This window comes from Bos javanicus, chromosome 22 (assembly GCF_032452875.1).
Source record: "Bos javanicus breed banteng chromosome 22, ARS-OSU_banteng_1.0, whole genome shotgun sequence".
In the NCBI taxonomy this organism is placed as follows: Eukaryota; Metazoa; Chordata; class Mammalia; order Artiodactyla; family Bovidae; genus Bos; species Bos javanicus.
The window spans coordinates 16285394-16304116 of record NC_083889.1 but is presented as its reverse complement, the minus strand read 5'-3'; the positions used below and the strand labels follow the sequence as shown (position 1 = coordinate 16304116).

The 18723-nt window shown below is 42.6% G+C and overlaps 1 protein-coding gene across 5 annotated transcripts in view; it reads right to left on the bottom strand.

The window, feature by feature from the left end:
* Positions 1–3379: 3379 nt before the first annotated feature.
* Positions 3380–18723, bottom strand: part of TCAIM (T cell activation inhibitor, mitochondrial) — a 38215-nt gene continuing 22871 nt past the window's right edge. For all 5 annotated transcript variants that reach the window (XM_061396205.1, XM_061396207.1, XM_061396208.1 and 2 more), the window contains 6 exons: positions 15243–15365; positions 13835–13932; positions 13481–13572; positions 9949–10181; positions 9235–9366; positions 3380–5306 (listed from right to left, as the gene is read on the bottom strand). In XM_061396205.1, coding sequence (XP_061252189.1) covers positions 5066–5306; positions 9235–9366; positions 9949–10181; positions 13481–13572; positions 13835–13932; positions 15243–15365 — 919 coding nt within the window. In that variant the 3' untranslated portion in view covers positions 3380–5065. The remainder of the gene's footprint in view (positions 5307–9234; positions 9367–9948; positions 10182–13480; positions 13573–13834; positions 13933–15242; positions 15366–18723) is intronic.

The following is an 18723-nucleotide window of genomic DNA, read 5'->3' as shown; positions in this document are numbered from 1 at the left end:
CATGACTAAAAAAAAAAAAAAAAAAAAAAAGATTTGTGGGTGGTTCTCAAGTCAGAGTGGAGTGAGGATCACAGAGCTGTGAAGGTAGGGGCTTCTAGTTTCTATTTCCTTGTTACAGTGATCTGCATTTCTACTGATGGCTTTTCTTAATTCCTTCAGTATTTTTATGACCTCTATGACCTCCTTTTTGATCTCGGGATCTCTTGAGATCGGAGAGGTCTCTTTCATCATTTGGTCTTTCAGGGAAATTCTCTTGTTCTTTTAATCAGTTTAGTTCTTAGTTTCTTCCTTTTCCTTCCTACTTGTCTCTGTGAATTAAGAAATACCAGTTATCTACTCTGGTTTTGAAGGGCTGTTTTTATGTGGGCCCATCCCTGCGTAGCCTGTGTGAGTCTAATATTTTTGGCGTGAGCGCTGTTTTTAGTATGTCTGCCTGTCGCATCTTTCCTCAGTGTGTGCTAGCCATTATCCCCTGGATAGGAGGTGTGGTTGTGGTTGGTGGTACAATGACTGGAGCCTGCCCTGGATGTGGAGTGGGGCCTCCTTTTTGCTCTGTGGTTGTCACGGCCCTGTCCGGGAGCAGGATCTGCTTCCTATTTGTTAGGACAGAGGCCTCCAGGTCTGGTTCTAAGCTGTGGTGTGAGGGAGGTGGGGCTGGAATGCTCCTGCTGGGAGTGTGTGAGTCAGTCGATCAGTCATGTCCGACTCTTTGCGACCCCATGGACTATAGCCCACCAGGCTCCTCCGGCCATGGAATTTCCCAGGCAAGAATACTGGAGTGGGTTGCCATTCCCTTCTCCAAGTATCTATCTTCCGGACCCAGGGATCGAACCCCGGTCTCCCGCCCTGCAGGCAGACTCTCTAACCGTCTGAGTCTGCTGAGAGAGGAGCTGCTGAATACTCCTCTGCAGATGTGTCCACTGGGAAGTGTCTCCACAGTGTCGCCCATCATCTGTCGTGCCCGCTCACAAAGTACACGTTGTTGGCACTGCCCTCAGCCCCGCCTCATTCGTGGGACTGCCCGTTCTCACTCATGAGAACGCTAACAGTTGGCCCAGGTGTTTCTCAGGCACTGTGGTTGTAAAACTGCAGGTGCAGATGTGCTCAAGTCTGGCACCGGACCTGCTGTGGGAGCTATGGAATAAGCCCAGAACCTGCTCTCCTCTGGGTGTGCGCCCGCAAAGCCCGCTGCCGCTAGTGTGGGACCCGCCCCAGCATGGGAGCACCAGGAATGTCCCACAGTCGCTGTGCCTACAAAGACAAACAGCCCCTGGGAACTGGCTCAGATTTCAGCCCCGCCTCTACGTGTGGGCAGCCTGCTGGCTCCAGTGCTCCCAGAGCTGCTGGCAGCAGAGCTGTGCCCACTGAGCACACGGAGCATGAGTGAGGCTGATGTGGGGACGCGCCCCTCTCTTCGTGCGTGTGTTAACAGTGAGGCTTCTATGGCAGACTCGGGCTCTGTCCTCTGCACCCCGAATTGTGGCCCAGACCACATTCTAGTGTCAGCAGGCAGCAAACCCCAGCCCTCTCTCCGGGTCTGTCTGCTGAAGACGGAGTTTCTGCACCTCAGCCCCTGTGTGCAACAGTAGATGCGTGACTTGGGTTGGGGAGTGCAGAGGTGGCCAGGACCGCCTGCTGATCGGTCTCTCTGTCCTGCCTGCCACATGTTGGCTGTTCTGCTCTCCTCTAAGCCTCAAACTCCTTTGCGGTCCCAACTGATCTCCCTGCCAATGAAGGGGCTTCCCGGAGTGAGGGAACCTTTCCTCTTCCACAGCTTTCTCCTAGGGGTGCAAGTCCTGTCCTTTCTTCCCCCTTCATTCATCCTACTTGTCTTGTAGGTGCAGATAAAGCGAGTTCCCAGGGCCGCTGTCTACATAGGTGGTGTCGTGCCTCTCTGTCACACCTTCTGACGCCTTCCTGCTGTTTGTCCTGCTCACCTGGAAACCCTGCCTTATGCCTGCTGACACCTGGTTTAGGCCAGTGCCTGAGGTGGTGACAGAAAGAAAAACTGACCTCCTCAGAGAAGACTCTGAGGATGAAATCCAATGGCTCCTTCCTGCGTGGCCACGCCCTGTGCTGAGCCAGTTCCCCTGGCATGAGCTACTGTGGTGGACTTTGGGGCAGATGTACACAGATGTTGCTTCCAGAACGACACTTATAGCCACTGGTGGGGCCCAGTGCACGGCCTGGACCAGCTAAAGCAGGGACAGTGGGGGCTGCCTGAGCAGTCTGGACGGAGGGGCAAGGCCCAGGCCACTGCCAGGTCACCCAGGAGGAGCAGAGGGGCACCACCTCTCCTGGTCCTCACAATGGTCGCCCAGGGCCGGGTAAAGTCAGCCCTGACCCCCCACTGATCTGTGTGCACCATTGTGGCCAGAACCGACACGACTGACCCCAAGGCTGTCCACCCTCACAGGACCGTCGTATTGCTGGACGTGTGGGGGTCCTGCCAACGCCTGGTGCTGACCTGGGGGTGGATGCTCCCAGAGCTGGGGGTGCTCCTGCCCATGCGGATGCCTCACAGCGCTTGGGGTGCCTGGGTTCTAATCCCACGTCTCCTGCCTGCTGCAGACAGAAGGGCCTGGTGCCAAGTCTTCACCCTATAGTTTCCCTGTATGAAACACGTCAGCTTAGAGAAAAAAGTCCCTAAAGTGCTCTGTAACAGGGAAGGGTTTGGAGTGACCAGTAGAACCAGGTTGCAGTAGCTGGGATGTAGGGGGGAAGAGGGTCCCCTGATGTCAACTTAGGTCTGCTCTGGCCACTGGTAGCTCCACTTCCTCCTCCTCTTCCAACTGCTAAGGAGCAAGAGGCACCTGGGCTGGTGGCCAAGGACCATCCAAGGGAGAGCTCTTTTCCAGGGTCAGACTCACTCAGGGTAAGAAGGAGCTCCAAGAACATGCCCTGGGCCTCCTTTAACAGATGGGGAGACTGAGGCCAAGGGTTAGCAGTTTCCAAAGGTGAGCTGGCTCCTGAGGCAGCCATGGTTCCTCTTGCCCAACTGTCCACGCCTCAAGGGCCACAGCCCTCTCATGACTCGGGGAGGCTGCCTGGAGGAGGAGGATTTGAGGAGAGAGAGGAAGAAGCAGGGCCTGTGGACAGCAGTCATGTGCCTCATGAACACTTCCCTGAGGGGACGGCCCGGGCAGAGGGTGCACCCCTGGACGAGCTCAGGGCTCAGGTCCCTATGGAGAGCTGAGGATTCAAGGTTAGAGGGGTCTGATCCTGTCCTAGCTTTCAGTGGCGGGAGAGAATTTTCCAGAACTTTTTTGTTAGATTGGGAGAGGAAGTCAAACAGGCATAAACAGGCAATGGTTTTTTTGGTAAATTCCTTTATGTTGAAATAGTTGTGAACTATTAATGAATAATGAGAAAGCGATGATCTGGTTAACGTATTATTTATTATGTAACACTTCTGAGACAAAGTGCAATTCAAAACATATTACTGAGGATTCTGTATTAGCTGATCTTAGAAATGGCATAATCCGAACTTATTTTTCCCATTTTTTTAAAAAAATTTTTTGGCCATGCAGTTCGCTAGATCTTAGCTCCCCAACCAGGGATGGAACCTGTGCCCTCAGTGGTGAAAGCACTGAGCCCTAACCACTGTACCACCACTAAAGTCCCTCCAGTAATCTTCCTGCGTAACCTCTGAAGAATGTTTCACTCCTATTATTTGGTTCTGAAAAACTTTCATAGGCAGCAACATTTTTACATTAGAAAAAAAAATAAGTACGGTTGTTAGGCACAGGTTAAAAGGGGTGGTATGCACAAACTATACTAAATACAAATCAATACTTATTCAAACACACATGTGTACTTTAACCGTTCAAATAATCAACTTTAGATAAATTTAAAACATACTTCTAGAATCGATTTTAACATCTCTTTGCCTAATACTCTATGGAAAATTTCCTTATTTCTTGGCAGCAAGAGCCTCAAAAATGGGTGTTACAGACCTGGATTCACCTAGTCCTTTTGAGAAATAAGCAGAAGAGGTTTGGGATCTGGTAAAAAAATATTATCCTAAGGGAAATATCTGCAGAGGAGCCCTGTGTCTACAGAGCTTGGGCCTGGGTTATGGGTTCAGCGAAGTCCACGCAACTGTGGACAGGAGGTGACTCGGGCGTTTCAATCTGTGTTCCAGCCACTGGAAGACCAGGGTTGAGAGGGTGACAGATCCTGAGTGGTCTGAATCATTTTAAACTGGACCCTACTTGGTGGTACTCTTTGAGAAACAAGCATTTTTCTGGGTAGTGTCTGTCCATGAAAACAAATCAATCACCTCATTCAATGATTCAAAAAAAATTCACTGTCTTTTGGTTACAGGCTGCCGACAGTTACAGTATCTTAACGGGTAGGAAAACTTTATTTGTAACAAACTTTTTATTTTGTATTGGGGTACAGCCGATTACCAATGTTGTGGTAATGTCAGGAGAACAGAGAAGGGACTCGGTGCTTTAACAAACTGTTGCAGATGGCTTATGGTAACGGCAATATCGTATATTCACGCAACGACTTTTTCCCATTGACTCTGTCTTTAGGCAAGATTTGGTTCATGCGTTTGTGCTGCCCATGTCACCTGTTTTGGACTCAAGAGGTGCGTGACTGGCTACAAAGTCAGGTGTGTGTACTGATACCACGTGACACAATCATTAAGTTGCACGTTGAACTGCTGCATGTGGAAATGAGTTCCACGACTTCAGAGCTATACTGAACGAGACCTGTTTATACTTACCAGTGTCCACTCATATAAAAAAAAAGAACCTCTCTCTCTCTTTCATGGAGGTAGAACCCTCCATTTTCATACCACTACAGATACGTTCTTTCCAACATCTTTTCTGCCAATCAGATAAACACTATCGGGGGGGGAATAAGAAACCATTGGCAGGTAAAACCTTTTAAAAACAAGTTTCCTAATAGAAATTAATTTAAAAAGTCTACTTCCAAAGCAGCAATTAGAAACGCTGTTCCTGTAACATGTAAATAATACTGTTATATCAAGTTGTGGATTTTAAATAAGTATAACAGTTTCTTATCTCTTTAAAAAATAATATAGATTTCTGTGTTATTTAATGGCTTCTCCATTCTTCCAATTCCAAGGAATACAAAGGTCTCCATCCTGCATGACAGAGTAGAAATGTGAAACGCAAAGGTGCATCCCTTGTAGGTAAGGCAGCGATTGTTCTAGAAGTCTTTTACAGCAATCCACCATTTGTATACTAGAAACGCTGGGCTCCTTGTAAAACTTTTCCAGACAGAATTTCTTCGTGGAAGCCTGCATCAATTCATTTTCAATGACTTTCAACCTGTTATGTCAAAAACAAAACATACAATTGCTACAAGCTATAACCAAATAAAACAACATAAAATGTAGAACAGCATTGGGCTGTTAGTTTCTACTCTCAACACTGAAAATGGTCCTCCCATTTTTTTTTTTTTTTGAATATTTACTTATTTGACTGCACTGGGTCTTAGCTGGGGCATGTGAGATCTTGTTCCCCAACCAGGGATCGAACCTGGGCCCCCTGCATTGAGGGCACACAGTCTCAGCCAGTGGACACCAGGGAATTCCCATTTCTTAGTCAGAATGGCTGTGATCCAAAAGTCTTCAAGCAATAAATACTGGAGAGGGTGTGGAGAAAAGGGAACCCTCTTACACTGCTGGTGGGAATGCAAACTAGTACAGCCACTATGGAGAACAGTGTGGAGATTCCTTAACAAACTGGAAATAAAACTACCTTATGATCCAGCAATCCCACTGCTGGGCATACACACTGAGGAAACCAGAAGGGAAAGAGACACGTGTACCCCAATGTTCATCGCAGCACTGTTTATAATAGCCAGGACATGGAAGCAACCTAGATGTCTATCAGCAGATGAATGGATAAGAAAGCTGTGGTACATATACACAATGGAGTATTACTCAGCCATTAAAAAGAATACATTTGAATCAGTTCTAATGAGGTGGATGAAACTGGAGCCTATTATACAGAGTGAACTAAGCCAGAAAGAAAAACACCAATACAGTATACTAACACATATATATGGAATTTAGAAAGATGGTAACAGTAACCCTGTGTACGAGACAGCAAAAGAGACACTGATGTATAGAACAGTCTTATGGACTCTGTGGGAGAGGGAGAGGGTGGGGAGATTTGGGAAAATGGCATTGAAACATGTATAATATCATGTATGAAACGAGTCGCCAGTCCAGGTTCGATGCATGATACTGGATGCTTGGGGCTGGTGCACTGGGACGACCCAGAGGGAGGGTATGGGAAGGGAGGAGGGTTCAGGATGGGGAACACGTGTATACCTGTGGCAGATTCATTTAGATATTTGGCAAAACTAACACAATATTGTAAAGTTTAAAAATAAAATAAAATTAAAAAAAAAAATCTTTGGAGTATACTTGATTTACAATGTTGTTTTTCTAGTAGCTATAGGGCAACTAAACCTAGTTATACATACACTTGTATCTACTCTTTTTTGGATAATTTCCCCAGATAGCTTATGACAAAGAGTGTTGAGTATTGTGCTCTACATTATGTCCTTGTTAATTATATAAATTAGTGTGTATATCTTAATCCTAACCACCTAATTTATCCTCTCCCTTCAGTTCAGTTCAGTCACTCAGTCGTGTCCAACTCTTTGGGACCCCATGAATTGTAGCACGCCAGGCCTCCCTGTCCATCACCAACTCCCGGAGTTCACTCAAACTCATGTACATTGAGTCAGTGATGCCATCCAGCCATCTCATCCTCTGTCGTCCCCTTCTCCTCCTGCCCCCAATCCCTCCCAGCATCAGTCTTTTCCAATGAGTCAACTCTTTGCATGCGGTGGCCAAAGTATTGGAATTTCAGCTTTAGCATCAGTCTTTCCAAAGAACACCCAGGACTGATCTCCTTTAGAATGGACTGGTTGGATCTCCTTGCAGTCCAAGGGACTCTCAAGAGTCTTCTCCAACACCACAGTTCAAAAGCATCAATTCTTCAGCGCTCAGCTTTCTTCACAGTCCAACTCTCACATCCATACATGACCCCTGGAAAAACCATAGCCTTGACTAGATGGACCTTTGTTGGCAAAGTAATGTCTCTGCTTTTGAATATGCTATCTAGGTTGGTCATAACTTTCCTTCCAAGGAGTAAGCGTCTTTTAATTTCATGGCTGCAATCACCATCTACAGTGATTTTGGAGCCCAAAAAAATAAAGTCTGCCACTGTTTCCACTGTTTCCCCATCTATTTCCCATGAAGTGACAGGACCAGATGCCATGATCTTCGTTTTCTGAATGTTGAGTTTTAAGCCAACTTTTTCTCTCTCCTCTTTCACTTTCATCAAGAGGCTTTTTAGTTCCTCTTCACTTTCTGCCATAAGGGTGGTGTCATCTGCATATCTGAGGTTATTGATATTTCTCCGGGCAATCTTGATTCCAGCTTGTGCTTCTTCCAGCCCAGCGTTTCTCATGATGTACTCTGCATAGAAGTTAAATAAGCAGGGGGACAATACACAGCCTTGACGTACTCCTTCTCCTTTCCCCTTTTGCCATAACTTTATACTCTAGGTCTATGAGTCTGTTTTGTAAATTACTTTATTTGTATCAATTTTTAGATTCCACCTGATTATCAGATTCCACCTGATAGCCTATGATACTTGTCTTTGTCTCTCTGACTTACTTCACTTTCTCTGATCATCTCTAAGTCATCCATGTTGCTGCAGATGGTATTATTTCATTGTCTTTTATGTCTGAGTAATATTCCATTGCTACATGTACTGCATCTTCTTTATCCATTCCTCTATCGATGGGACATTTTGGTGGCCTCCATGTTTTGGCTATTGTAAACAGTGCTGCAATGAACGCTGGGGTGCGTTCATTCCTTTTTGAAGGATGGTTTTCTCTGGATACGTAGGCTGCTTCTGGGTGATTCCAGGAGTGGCGCTGTTGGATCATATGCTAGCTCTAGTTTTACTTTTTAAAGAACCTCCATACTGTTCTCCACAGCGGCTGTTACCAATGTCCATTCCCACCAATGGTGGGTGGAGGAGGTTTCCTTTTACTCCACATTCTCTCCAGCATTTGTGGTTTGTAGGTGTTTTGATGATGACAGGTGCGAGGAGATACCTTGTTGTAGTTCTGATTTGCTTTTCTCTAGTATTTCGCGATGTTCAGCATCTTTTCATGTACTTTTTTCTTAAACAGTTTGAGACTGGGTTCTTGAAAGTCTGCCCTGTTTTGCCACCTCTTTCAACTACCTACTGCAGGACATTTCTTGAAGGCAGGTGTCATTTACAGCCCTGTAGGCCTTGTGCATATTAAGTGTCCATCAGCACTGGTTGGAAGCTGTTGTTATAAGAAGTGGCCACACAAGGCCGCAGCATTTTTCACGCCCAATCCTGCTTCCTCGGGCAACCAGAGCCCTAGAAGTTGTGTTTCTAGATTCTAAATTGGAGTGGAAAGTGCCTGAACCAACACGGAAGGGCTTGTGTCCCATTACTTTTTTTCCTTTACCTATCACTCTCCGAACAAATCTTACCCCCAGCAAATTGCTGATGCTGAGGCTGCTGTCCTGCGTAGGTGGAGCGACTCTAAGGAAGGAGCTTGGATGTGGAAGCCCTACCACCAGGCAACATGGAGACAGGGTGACTTTCCACAGCTCTTCCAGCACAGAGCCGTCCAGCATTCGTGGGCAACAGTAGGCTTAGTGTGGGTGGAGGAGGGCCAGCCTGGATCTGAAGGTTGGGCCCTGCAGATCCTGGGAAGGGCTCATTTACATACCCATCCTCCCACCTCCCCCAGCCAGGAACAGTCTACCCTGGGGACCCACGGCCGCTCAGGCCCATGGGATGTGACAGCAGCGTAGCCCATCGGGATAGAGGGGTCGAGGATAGGCATTTGTATTTTCTCTTACCATGGAATTCGTATTTTCTACTGGAGTATAGTTTATTTACAATGTGTTTCTATTATGTCACACAAGTTGATTCCGTTTTACATACACATACACCTTATTTTTTTGGGGGTTCTTTTCCCATATACGTTATTACTGAGTGTTGAGTAGAGTTCCCAGTGCTGTATAGTAGGTGTGTGTTAATGATCTATTTCATACGTATACTAATGTATACGTTAACTCCAGCCCCCTAATTTATCCCTCCACCCCACCTTTCTGAATACCTAAATATTTTTCAGTATTAGACGAGATTAGAATGGTAAGACAGGAAGAGGGCTGAGAGTACTCACTGTTCTCTCTTCTTCATGTTCTCTCTTGCCTGCTGGGCTTTGGTGAGAATAAACCACTGGAGGTTCGCTGGATCACAAAGGACTGGGATGTTAAAATGCCCGAGTTCATGCAGGCTTGGGGCATATCTGTCACTGTAATAAAGGATACATAAAAGGAAAAATCAGCCATCTCTCCATCCCGTAAGTTCCATCCCTGAGGAACGGTTTTATTAGTCTGATTAATGGAAAAGGAATTCATTAAGAAAATACACCTTAAAGGTAGAGCAAAACTGCCTTGAAGTTTTGCTGTCCCCAAAGAGACACATTTTATCAGGATGACCACATCCTTCCTGTGGCCTTCCTCATCTGTAAGACGGGGGCAGAAACCCACTCCATGGTGAGGTTCTGAGAGCTAAAGAGAGATAATGCATTTAAGTTCCAAGCACAGTGCCGGAAGTGCACACTGCTGATTTCACATTGGTTTAATCCTATAGTTTTCCACAGGACTGACTTGCCCTGTAAGTGGCAAGGTATTTACAGAATGTTCAAGAAACTCAATCTTTCTAATCCTCTCATATTGACTTTTCTCATGTGTAAAAAGTGTTGCCAATGGAGGTAGTAACATTCCTTTCTTTAACTCCTAAGAATCACACACGGAAATACAAAACAATTTCATCCAATACATATACAAGCGGTATGAGTAAATGAATGAAAGTAATTGTTTTAGATACTTACCTGTTAAGGATCATTTGTAAACCACGCAGACTTCGAGGGTGAAAAGGTATTCGACTTTTCAAGAGTCTATTATAGAACACGTCAAGAAGAGAGTAATATTCTTCAAGTGTCAACACTGGCTGTAATTCTTCAATATAAACAACTTGGATGCCGCCGAGAAGATAGCTTATTTGGTCCTCCAAATGTGTCAGCCTCCTCTGCAGGTCAAAATAACTCGGTAATCTTTCAAAAAGCTACAGTATTTAAAAAAGGAAAAGGAAGGAATATTTAGTTTTGTTACTTTAAGAGTCCAAATTTAGGACTCCAATCAATGGTATGAGAAATTCTAACAAGAAAATTTTTTTCCTATAGGGAAAGTTCAAGTAAGTGATAAGAAAAAGACTATGGAATGCTGTAAATATTAATATTCAAAACAAACCACTGTAAATCTTAGGGACTTTTAGATAGGAACTGAAGGGATTGCAAAAGAAAATAAATACGTTCCAAATAAAAATAAGTCCTAAGTACCAATATGTAAATATTCAGGTAGAAATCTTAGTTTACACAAATTAAATGGTATAATGAAGGTATAATGAAATAAAGTCTATGTATTTCAACTCCAAGTCTATTTCTTCAGAATTTACTTTAGTTCAACTGAATTCACTTTGAATGAAGCATCTGTAAGTGAATTAAAGCACTAAGATGGGCCCTTGGAGTGTAGAGATTAAGAGTTTGTGCCCCTGTTTGTCAGGGGCTCATGGTCAGGGTGCAGGGAAACAAAACAGGAATCAGAATTCAGCGTAACAAATGCCACATCAGGGTGAAGGGACAGTTAAGCAAAGGTTCCTAAGGACATCTGACGTGACCAATAAAAGATAAAGAGGATTTAGAGAAGGTCAGATGCATTGCTAATTATTGGAGAAATGCAAATCTTAACTATCACAATGAGGCATCACCTTATACCGGTCAGAACGGCCACCATCAGAAAGTCTACAAATAACAAGTGCTGGAGAGGGTGTGCAGAAAAGGGAGCCCTCCTGCACTGTTGGTGTGAATGTAACCTGGCGCAGCCACTATGGAAAACATCATGGAAATCCCTTCAAAAACTATAAAAAAGATACATGTACCCCAATGTTCATAGCAGCACTATTTACGACAGCCAAGATACAGAAACAACCTAAATGTCTCCTGACAGATGAATGGATAAAGAAGATGTGGTACATATATACACACAATGGGATATTACTCGGCCACAGTAAAGAATGAAATAATGCCATTTGCAGCAACAAGGATGGAGCCAGAGATGATTATACTAAGCAAAGTAAGACAAAGACAAATACCACAAATACCATATGGTATCACTTACATATGGGATCAATAATATGATGGAAATAAACTTTTTTATGAAGCAGAAACAGACCCTCAGACATAGAAGACAAACAAGAAGAGTCTGTCTAAGGAAAAGGAGATGGGGTGGGAGGATAAATTAGCAGTTTGGGGTTAGTATGATAAACTGCTGTATAAAATATCAACAAGGTCCTACTGTTGAGCACAGGGAACTATATTCGGTATCCTGTAATAAACCATAATGAGAAAGAATAGGAAAAAGAATATATATGTATATATGACTGAATCACTTTCCTGTACGCCAGAAATGAACACAGTGTTGTAAATCAAATGTATTTCAATTAAAAAAAAAAAAAGAGCAGAGAAGGTCAGTTGCATGTGGGAAAGTTTCAGAAGAAAAAAGCCTGTGCAAACTTGGAAGCATCACGAGGGTCCCCTCGGCTGCACTTCCACAGCCACCAACACCTCTGCTCCCTGCACTCCTGACCCCTGGCAACCACTGATCTGTTCTTTAGTTTTATTGTTTGAAGAATGTTATATAAATGGAATCATACAGCATGTAATCCTGTGAGATTGACTTTTTTCATATCGCACAATGGCCCTGAGATCCACCCAAGATCCTGACTGTATCTTGCGTAAGAGGAAGAGGGCAGCAGCCAAACCACATGGTAAGCATGTGTTTATAAGTATTATAAGAAACTGCCAGACTCGTTTCCAGAGTGCCTGGGCCATTTCACATTCTCAACAGGAATGGATGAGGGATCCAGTTTCTCTGCATCCCTGCCAGCATGTGGTGCTCATTATTTTTCACTTTGGCCATTCTGACAGGTGTGCGGTGGTACCTCACTGTAGTTTTAATTTGCATTTCTCTGTGGTTCTTTATGAGCTTATTTGTCATGTGTATGTCCTCTTCTGTGACATGTGTGTTCATGTCTTCAGCTCCTTTTCTAACTGAATTATGTTTTATTTTTTTATCTATTGAGTTTTGAGAGTTCTTTGTATATTTAGATACAAAGGGTTAGGGTTAGACTTTGTCAGATAGGTGGTTTGCAAATATCTTCTGTGAGATACGTGATATAAACAGATATTTCACACAATGGCAGATGTACATGAAAAGATGCTCACTGCCATTCATCATGAGAGAAATGTAAAAACCAACAATGCAATAAGACCACACACCTCTTAGAATGGCTAAAAATAAAAAGATGACCATAGCAGGGACTTCCCTGGTGGTCCAGGGCCTGGGACTCCATGCTTCTAATGTAGGGGGCATGGGTTCAATCCCTGGTCAGAGAACTAAGATCCTACGTGCCATGCAGTGAGATTAAAATAAATAAATAAAAAGATCACCAAAGGAAGTATTGGCAGTTTCTTGAAAAGTTAAAATACCCCAACACATCTGGCCGTTCCACTTTTAGGTTATTTACCCAATAGAAAAGGAAATATATGTTCATTTAAACTTTGTAGATAAATGTTTATAGCAGCTTTATTTTTAAGTGGCCAAATGCTGACATAACCCAATATCCATCAATAAGTGAATGGAAAAACAAACTGGTATATATCCACCAGACAGAATACTTTGGGGAAATAAAAAAATTCTTGATACATGCAATAGCATGAATGAATCTCAAAATAATTATGCTGACTGAAAGAAATCAGATTCTCCCCAACATACTCTGTGATTCTACTCAGATACAAGTCTAGAAATGTAAACTAATCTATAGTCACAGAAAGCAGACCAGTGGCTGCTTTGGGAGGAGGTGGTGGGATGGAGGAGAGGGTTTACACAGGGACATACACATAATTTTGTGGGTAATGGGTGTGTTCACTCTCTTGATTATGGTAATGGTTTCACAGGTATTTACATACGTCATATCTCATCAAATTATACCCACCAAATATGCACAGCCTATTGTGTCAATTATATACAGTAAATCTGTTAAAAAGAAAACCAAAAAGCCCAATAGAATGTAGGCCTTTAGGCTGTGCTTTAGAAAAGACTGTAAAATTTTCCAAATAAAAATGGACTTAAAAATCAGTCATCTAAGAATTTAAACTACTAAATATAAGACATCTGCTCTGCAAACAGCTGAAACTATGATTCAAAGTTTTTTTTAGTTTGCTGACATATTAGCAGTTTTCTGAAACAAAAGTATGTTGAAGACAAATCTTTATTTGTTTGTTTTGCTTTTAAGCTTTTTCTTACTTTTGTCCAGTGGTGATGGACATCCATTGTTCCTAGCATCACATGTCCCACTGCACTCATCCCGGACCGGTCTGTAAATATTATTGTACATCCTGATGATAAAACACAAACCCTTTGGTCACTGTCCAGAGAGGCTTCATTTTTTTAGCACTCTGCAAATAATTGCTTACATTTCATGTATCAATTCAGGAGTAAACTTGGTAGAAGTTACTGTTTCATTCAAAGAGGAGATCTAACAATTCAGCTGAGATCAAGTCACATCTACAAAGACTTTCAACAGTTTTCTTCTAGAATTTACAGATTTGTATAGCTGTTAAGGGATATGGATTTTGGAAGTGATTGGAAATTGTTTACCTTTTGCATTTTTCAGGGTTTCCAAGTTCTGCTGGGCTAAGCGGCCTAAACTGTGTAGTTGGCTGCAGCGGTGGGCGATGCCCCAGCTCCTCTGCCACCTGGTCCAACAGAGCACACAGGCCCGTTACCACCCGTGTCCCCCCAGAGAGAGGCGCATGCTCACCCCCACCTGCCTGACTCCTGTGAAAGCTCCAAGTGTAAACACTTTCCTTATAAATCTGAGTTATCTTCAACAATTACAATTTAAATATAGAAGAATATATAAGTACTATGTGATTCTGCAAGCACAGGATAAAGGTGCTGTTACTGTATCCAAATAGTCATTTGGTTCAATATAAGAAAACAGTTCTCATAATGAAGGTTGAAAGCAAAACAGGCTGCAGCAAAATGGTCATAGAAGTTGAAGCACCCAGCCAGACGACAATACCGCAGGGAGTCCCATGAATGAATCACACCACCCTCTCCTTAGGGCTGTAGCTGTTAAATCTATTTTATAATAAACTTCAGCAAATAATTTCTAAGTTTGTGAAAACTTTTTAAAAAGTCATATGGTGATTATAGTTAATAATAATACTGTAATGCATTTTAAAGAGTAGATCTTAAAAGTTCTCATCACAAGAAAAAAATTTTCCTAGCTATGTATGATGACAGATGTCAACTAGACTTATTGTGGTGATTGTTTTATAATAACTATGAATAATGAATTATTACGTAAAACACTTGGAACTACTATAACGCTATATATCAACTATATCTCAATTAAAAAAATTTTAAGAAGTCATGCTATATAACATAGAACCAAAGAATACAACATTTTTTTTTCTTTCCTTTTTTTTTTTTTAGTTGTTCAGTCAGATGTGTCCAACTCTTTGTGACCCTATAGACTGTAGCCCGCCAGGCCCCTCTGTCCATGGAATTCTCCAGGCAAAAATACTGAAGTGGGTTGCCATTTCCTTCTCCAGGGAATCTCCCCTCCCCAGGGATCAAACCTGTATTTCCTGTGTCTCCTGCATTGCATGTGGATTCCTTACCTGCTGAGCCATCAAGGAAGTCCTTCTTTTCTCTTTTTAAACTCAAATACCAAACTTATATGATGGAGAAATACTGATTTTTTTATACATTATATGCATATGGAAAAGTATATTTTTCTTATAAGCCCATTATGTTATTATGCTAAAACAAATTATTATGCTAAAAATGTCAGTATCTAAGCCTTACTTCACCTTATTAAATAATTAATTCATAATGGTTTTCTTAGATAAACATTTGATTAGTTTCATAAAAAGATAATTGAAAATTTAGTGAACAGAATAATTAAAGATGCGAATATTTAACTGTTAGAAACCTTTACCAATAGGTAACACATGTTTATTTTAATATATAAATCACGTTTTCTCATCTTCATTACCTGATATCTGACAGCTGCAATTGATGAGACAGTTCATCTTTTAAACGATCCAGTTCTTTTCTAAGTGGCAAACTATTCTTCAACTTTTTAACAGCACTTTCCCCATTGTTGTCTAACCAGGATCTAGAAAGAAAAAAAAAAGAGATGTACACTTGCAATACTAACTATAATGCAAACATTTCTACTATTGAAAGATGTGTTCATTACCTTAAAGCAGTCCCAATGTTAAAGTGAGTTTCCCATCAAACCTTTACCAAGTTATAAGTACTCCTGCCAAGTCTACTTTTAGAGTAAACTCCTACTTCTAAAACAGGCTTCTTGGAGAACCGCCAGTACCTGTTAATCATATTTTAGTTATGACAACTTCTTTAGCCTATCAAAAAATTAAACTTTCATTACACCAAGCTTGTTACTAGATTTTCAGAGATGGGATGATTTTTTAAAAATCAAAGATACTTCAAGGACTTCTCTGGTGGTCCAGGGATTAAGACTCCATGCTTCCAAAGCAGGGGGTGTAGGTTTGATTCCTTGCTGGGGAACTTAAAATCCTGCATGTCCCAGCCCCCTTTCCCCCAAAAGGCTGAATATTTAGGAATTCCCTGGTGATCAAGTGATTGGGACTCTGTGCTTCTGCTGCAGGGGGCATGGGTTTGATCCTGGGTTTGGGGATTAAGATACTGCATGCCCTGCAGTGTGGCCAAAAAATAAAGAATAATAATTTTTTTTTTTAAGAATAATAATTTTTAAAAAAGCATTAAAAATAAATAAGTTAAAAAAAATTTAAACCTCCCTTATGTTTATCACACTTTTCAGAAGGCTCCACTAGGCCTTCACTTACATCAGTCATCTCCACACAAGGGCAGGACTACCCCCTTCTCCAACTAGAGCAAATGATGTGGTTGTACAGCCAGATGGTGAAAAAGTCAACTCAGTAGACGTACCGAATGGCACTGGTGCCATTTAAAAGGCACTATTTCCTGATGAAGGAACTTGCGAAGGTAACTCTATGGATTCTAACTGGGTAGATCCAGCTTCTTCCTTGGTTTTCATCCTGTCTATTAGCACCCTGAGTTCTCTCTGCTCACCGCAGACCCTGCCCCCTGCCCACCTCTCTGTCCAAAGGCTCCCACTGCTCAAACCTTCCCAGTCAGTGCCCACCTCCTCCTCCCAAGTGGGTCTGCTGGCCCCTTAGTTTCTTCCCACCCAACTGAGCGGCCTGCTCAAGTCTCACCTCTCCCAACCTTGATCTTTCTCCTATCATGGGCTCAGTAGAAAGATGTTCTCTTAAATCTGCATTTCTGAGAACATTTACCTCAGTGAAGTCTTAAAAGAGAAAATGAACATCAAAGTCTGCCGAGGGATTAGAGGGGGACAGCTTTCAGAACAGAGCTGCAGGCAGCCGAGGTGGCCTTGTGCAGAACAGCACGCTCCACCCGCTCCCCGCTCTCAGGCTGTCTCTCCCTCAGTGTTATAACGGCCACAGCACAGGCATGCTGGCTCTGGCGCAGGGTTTCTCTTTCTCAAGGGAGGTCTGCATAAACAGGGCCTGGGTTGTGCCTGGGAATGCAAGAGTGGCCGTGGTAGAATAGCAAGCAGACTCCAGGACCAGAGGAATATTTTGGGTGGAGGTGGAGTGGGCCCTGGGTACAGCTGAGAAAGAGAAAGCTCCAGGGAGGCTGGGGGAAGATGGTCTAAAGTGCCCCACCCTCAGGACATCTGACACCCCACTGGACACCTGTCAGTGAGTCCAGGTGTTATGATAATGGTGTAGAAAGGCTCATTTGTCCATCTCAAAAATGCCTGCCAAGTAAACGTTTTTTGGGTTCTTTTTAATAGTCACTTTAAAGGTTTTAGATGTTGTAATCTACAATATTTAAAAACTAATCAAGTTGAGGGAATTCCCTGGTGGTCCAGTGGTTAGGACTCCACACAGGGCACGGGTTTGATCCCTAGTTGGGGAACTAAGATCCTGAAAGACATGTAGTGTGGCCAAAAAAAGAAAGTCAAGTTGAAACTCTCAGAACCAGACAAATATTTATCCTGAAGGCCTAAGAGTATAAGGAAGACACATCTAGTAAGGAGTAGAGAGATAAGCAACTAGAAGAGAATATATGAGCTTCTATGAGAACAAAGCAAGAATGAATTACTTCTGCCTGGAAGGTTCTACAGAGCAGGTGTAAGTGACCTGGAACCTGAGAGATGGATCAGGTTTTCCCAGGCAGATTAGTGAGAGGGAAGGGCATGCCCACCAGGCTAGTACACAGGAACTGTGAGATGAACCAGATCACACAATGCCCGGGGGTGCGGTGGGGCGTGAGATAAGACTGGAGAGGGATGTGTGTGTGTGTGCGTGTGTGTGACAGAGAGAGAGAGAGATCATATAATGTCTTACACATTGGGATAAGGACCTGGGACCTTGCACTCTTAAGTAAAGGTGTCCTACGTTGGTTTTTTTTTTTTTTTTTTGGCCGCTGCAGGGATCTTAGTTCCTGGACAGAGGTGAACTTGGCCCCCTGCAGTGGAAGTGCAGAGTCCTCACCACTGGACCGCCAGGGGAGTCCCTACATTCCACATATTTTTGATTCACTAATTGTGCGCAGTTGTTAATAATTCTTCCTACTCCCCTTTTAAGGATATTGGTAAAGACTTTGTCATTTCTGCATGGTGTGTGAGAAATAAGAAAAGTAAAAATATCTTACTTTATGTCATGATTATTAGCTATTACAATTTTTCCATTTTCCCTCACTTATTAAGTAATACATATTAATTTACTTTAAATTAGGTAAGAAAATGGATGATTTGTAGACAAATGAATTATGAAGAAAATACCATGTTTCCTTTTGGGACCAAATGTCTTAAAATGTGGACTGAAATAGAATCTTATGATTAATATATTCATGACCTGATTTTTTGAATTCTTACATTTAATGTATAAAATTTAAGTGGCCTAGTTTAACAATTTTTGTGTTTTGCTTCTAAACCCTGAGACAAAAATGAAGGTTCTACAGCTGGCATTTATCTGTCTATGTAGACATTAGGTCTATGTGACAGCTTCAGGTGAACCACGAAGGGACTCAGCCATACATATACATGCAGTCATTCCTCCCCATTAAAGCAGTTTTAAGGGGACTGCAAGGTCTGTTATAAGCAAGACTAAAATGTGTTAAAACATGTAATGCTGTATCATTAATTTCATTTGCCAAAACTAAGAAAAGCTATGTAGCTAATAATGGGGTTTACTTCATTGTCTGACAAGATACATAGCAGTGGACACTGCATTTTGTCAGTAAATTAGAATGTTAAATTTCCACCAACTTCAATTTCTAAAACAATGGTTTACTCAATTTATGTTATCTTCTTTGAGAGGAGACAAGTCAAAATGACATGATTTGAGCTAGTGCTGGTAATTATTGGGCTTTCCTGGTGGTGCAGATGGTAAAGAATCCATGAGAGCATCAATTAAAAAAAAAAGTACACCTAT